Source organism: Cyanistes caeruleus, unplaced genomic scaffold, assembly GCF_971803275.1.
Source record: "Cyanistes caeruleus unplaced genomic scaffold, bCyaCae1.hap1.1 HAP1_SCAFFOLD_81, whole genome shotgun sequence".
Taxonomy (NCBI): domain Eukaryota; kingdom Metazoa; phylum Chordata; class Aves; order Passeriformes; family Paridae; genus Cyanistes; species Cyanistes caeruleus.
In genome coordinates, this window is record NW_028255891.1 from 866,103 (window position 1) to 870,152 (window position 4,050).

A 4,050-nucleotide genomic window follows, 5' to 3' on the forward strand; every position below is an offset into this window, starting at 1 on the left:
TCCTGATCACACAGTAGGGTTGCCGCGCCCAGGCGACCTCAAAGGAGAGTCCTGCCGTAACGTGCTGCCGAAACCTTGTAGGGGCTGCAACAGCGCTGACGGTAAGATGGAAAGGCAAGCAGCATATGATTTATTTACCTGCTTTTTAGAAAAGCGACAGGTTAAAGATTTTGATTTGCGCAAGGAGCTTCCTGGACTTCTTGCTTATGGGTATGCTCAGGGTTGTTTTCAGAATCCCCATACAGTTCATGAATTAAGTGAGTGGCGAAAACTTGGAGATAAATTGTGGGACGCTACTTTAGATGATGATAAAGCTGCTAAAAAACTGGGAAAACTGTGGCGGACAGTTCATAATGTTCTTTTGCAGTATCAGGCTGAACAGGCAGCTGCCACACAAGCATCTACAGCTATGTCAAAAAACAGACTTTTACAGGGAATAAATGAGTGTCCATTGCCACCCGCCACAAATACAGTAATTTTGAACCCCCCCGCGCAACCACTGACTTCCCCCGCTCAGCCACTGACTCCTGCTCCAGCTGCTGATTCTTTTGTATTATCCCAAATTCCCTCACCTACTTACCCTGATTCTGGAACGGAGCCTTCAGCACCGTTACCATCCTCCCCTACGGGAAATAAATCTGTCTCTGGGGTGGGGTGTGAGTTAAGTGAGGCTATTGCACGGGAAAGGAGAGAAACATGGGTTACGCTAGCACGGAATATTTTGCAAGAGGGAGATAAGGAAATAGCAGACGCTGTATTAGAAGTAGCATGTCCTGTAACCTTTGCACCAATGCAAGGGGGAGGAATACAAGCTCAAATTACAGCTTTAGATTGGAAATGGTTATCACAGTTGCGATCTACAGTCAGTCAGTTTGGAGTGACCAGTGAACCGGTTAGACAGATGATTGATTATTTGTGGGGTACACAGATTTTGTTGCCTGCAGATTGTAAGAGTATTATGAAATTGATCCTTAGTCAGCATCAGCAGTTGTTGTTTAATGCACACTGGCAAGCTTATTGTCAAGAAAGTGTAAATGTGCAGAGACAGGCAGGTGATCCACTGCATGGACTAACTTTGGAGGAACTTATGGGACTAGGACCATATAGTCCAGTGGAAGCACAAGCTATTTTGGGACCAAATAAATTGAGAGAGGGTATGCGGTTAGCGCGAGCTGCATTTGATCGGATTAAGGAGCCAGGAGGTATTCCATCTTATATGGGTATTAAGCAAGGGCGAGATGAACCATTTGGAGCATTTATTGATAAAGCAGCTTCAGCTATAGAGCGGGCAGGTGTTCCTGAATATATGAGGGGAGCATTGTTAAAACAATGTGCATTACAAAATTGTAATCTAGCAACCAGGTCAGTTCTAAATTCCCTAAATGCTAACTGGACTATTGAAGAGGCATTAGAGAGGATGTCCAATATACCAGTGGGCTCACAGGCAATGTTAGTCCAGGCAATTAAAGAACTAGGACAAGGGTTGGAAAAGCAGGCTGCATCTAATCAGAGTCAGGTTTTAGCAGCTCTTGCACCCCTACAAGCGGCTACAACCAATAATGGCAGGATTCCAGCCTCCCGATTCAAATGTTTTCGCTGTGGCAACCTTGGACATGTTCGAAAGGAATGTACTGTGTCATCTGTTTGGTGCAATCAGTGTCGGTCCAATACTCATGCTGATAGTGCTTGCCACCGGCGATCGGGAAACGGGAAAGCCAGCGCGAGAAGCCGCCGCGCCAAGACACAAATAGCAGCTGCTGGAACATCAGTGCAACTTCCCTCCAGCCTGCCACAGCAGGGAGCCTCGGCCTTGACCTGGCAGCCTCAGTGACTGTGGATTTATTGACATCACAGCCCTACAAGATTCCCACAGGAATTATTGGACCACTGATAATAAATGGAAAAGCTATGGGTGCAATAGTGTTGGGACGTTCATCTGCTAGTTTAATTGGATTGTTTATTTTACCTGGAGTAATTGATGTGGACTATTCTGGTGAAATATATGTCATGGCATATACACTGGCACCACCAGCCAGAATTGATAAGGGACAGCGAATTGCACAATTGGTACCGCTGCCGCAATATACCCATCAATTGACACCATTGAAAAATCAATCACGGGGTACGGGTGGATTTGGTTCTACAGGAGGACTTACATTACTTACTCTAGACTTAAACACTCGACCCAAGCGAACTGTTGTTCTCAATTATAATGGAGAATCCCACCAATTAGAAGGACTATTGGATACTGGGGCAGACTCAAGTATTGTTGCTCCACAATATTGGCCCCAGGAATGGCCTATGTTGCCTAGTATGGTTACTGTTACAGGGGTGGGAGGTTTAACTTTAGCAAAAAGGTCTCCACAAGTCCAGATTCAATTAGATGGGAAGGTCATCAGCTCTATTTTGTCAATTGTTCCATTACCAGACAAGGTTCAATGTCTAATTGGACGAGATATTTTGTCACAACTTGGTGTTGTTTTGACTAATGAGCACCCTTTAGAATAGAGGCCATTGTTTGGACTTTCCCAATCCCACTCAAATGGATAATCCAGGAACCAGTATGGGTTGAACAGTGGCCTTTAAAAAGGGAAAGTCTGCAACAAGCTCATCAATTAGTGCTAGAACAATATCAACAAGGGCATTTAAAGTTGTCAACAAGTCCTTGGAATACTCCTATTTTTGTTATAAAAAAGAAATCTGGGAAATATCGATTGCTGCATGACTTACGTGCAGTAAATGAACAAATGGAGCCAATGGGGGCGCTACAACCTGGTTTGCCCAATCCTGCAATGTTACCAAAAGATTGGCCCTTGTTAATAATTGATTTAAAGGACTGTTTTTTCACTATCTCACTGCATGAACAGGATACTTGCAGATTTGCTTTTACCTTGCCTTCATTAAATCGAGCAGAACCAGACAAGAGGTTTGAATGGACAGTTTTACCACAAGGTATGCGTAATTCTCCTACCTTGTGTCAACTTTATGTTGATAACGCTTTGCAGCCACTACGTGCTCGATGGCCTACAACTATTATTTATCACTATATGGATGATATTCTTTTTGCTCAGTCACAACCTTTTGCAGATAAACAAGTTAAGGACATTCAAACACAACTATTTCAGAATGGACTGGTTGTTGCACCTGAGAAAATACAGCAGTCATCCCCATGGAAATATCTCGGGTGGACTTTAACTGAACAGTATGTTGCCCCTCAGAAACTGTCACTTAACATGTCACTTCATACTGTTCATGATGCTCAGCGATTGCTTGGAGATTTACAATGGCTTAAACCTGTTGTGGGTATTCCTAATGAACTTTTACAATACTTACGACCTTTGTTAAAAGGAACTGATCCTACAGCACCTATACAGGTCACCAGTGAACAACAAGAAGCTCTCAATAAAATAATAGACTGTATCCAAACAGGTGTTATTCGTAGGCGAGATCCAGACTTGGACATTAATCTTACTGTATGGTTTGGCCCTCAATATCTTATCGGTGCCTTAACGCAGCAACAAAAGAAAACAGGGGAGATATGGGTATTAGAGTGGTTGTTGCCACCACTACATCAGAGACATACCTTGATTCAAAAAATTGAAATTTTAGCAAACTTGATAAAACAAGGTCGGAAGCGATTGTGGCAAATTATGGGCACAGATCCAGCTGAAATTCAGATACCAATAAAAAAGGACACTTTGGATTGGTACTTAATTCACAGCTCCACACTGCAGGAAGCATTGCTTAACAATAGTAGTGTGGTCAGTACTGAGGAAGTGCCTCGAATACCACTACGATGGATAGGCCAGCAGAATTGGATCGAAAAGCCCAAACGATCATTTGTGCCATTACCAGAGGCATCAACTGTGTTCACTGATGCTGGAAAGAAATCTCGTACAGCTGCTGCTACATGGCAAAATTCAGAAGGACAATGGAATCATCACATTATTCCAGCTCAAAAGGAGGACACATTACAAACTCTGGAATTAGTTGCTGTTGTTTGGGTTTTGGTGCAGTTTAAGGATCTGATAGATGGTGGGAGATTTTTGC

At 43.3% G+C, this 4,050-nt stretch overlaps 1 protein-coding gene across 1 annotated transcript; it reads left to right on the forward strand.

Moving 5' to 3' along the window:
• Nucleotides 1-400: 400 nt before the first annotated feature.
• On the forward strand, nucleotides 401-3,833 carry LOC147646724 (endogenous retrovirus group K member 7 Gag polyprotein-like). Its single transcript, XM_086873084.1, has one exon. The coding sequence runs from the start codon at nucleotides 410-412 to the stop codon at nucleotides 1,829-1,831; it is 1,422 nt and encodes a 473-aa protein (XP_086729210.1). The 5' UTR covers nucleotides 401-409; the 3' UTR covers nucleotides 1,832-3,833.
• Nucleotides 3,834-4,050: the final 217 nt, after the last annotated feature.

Excerpts from the sequence above, each read along its gene's own strand:
- LOC147646724 (XM_086873084.1), top strand. The coding sequence starts at position 410 with ATGTCAAAAAACAGACTTTTACAGGGAATAAATGAGTGTCCATTGCCA.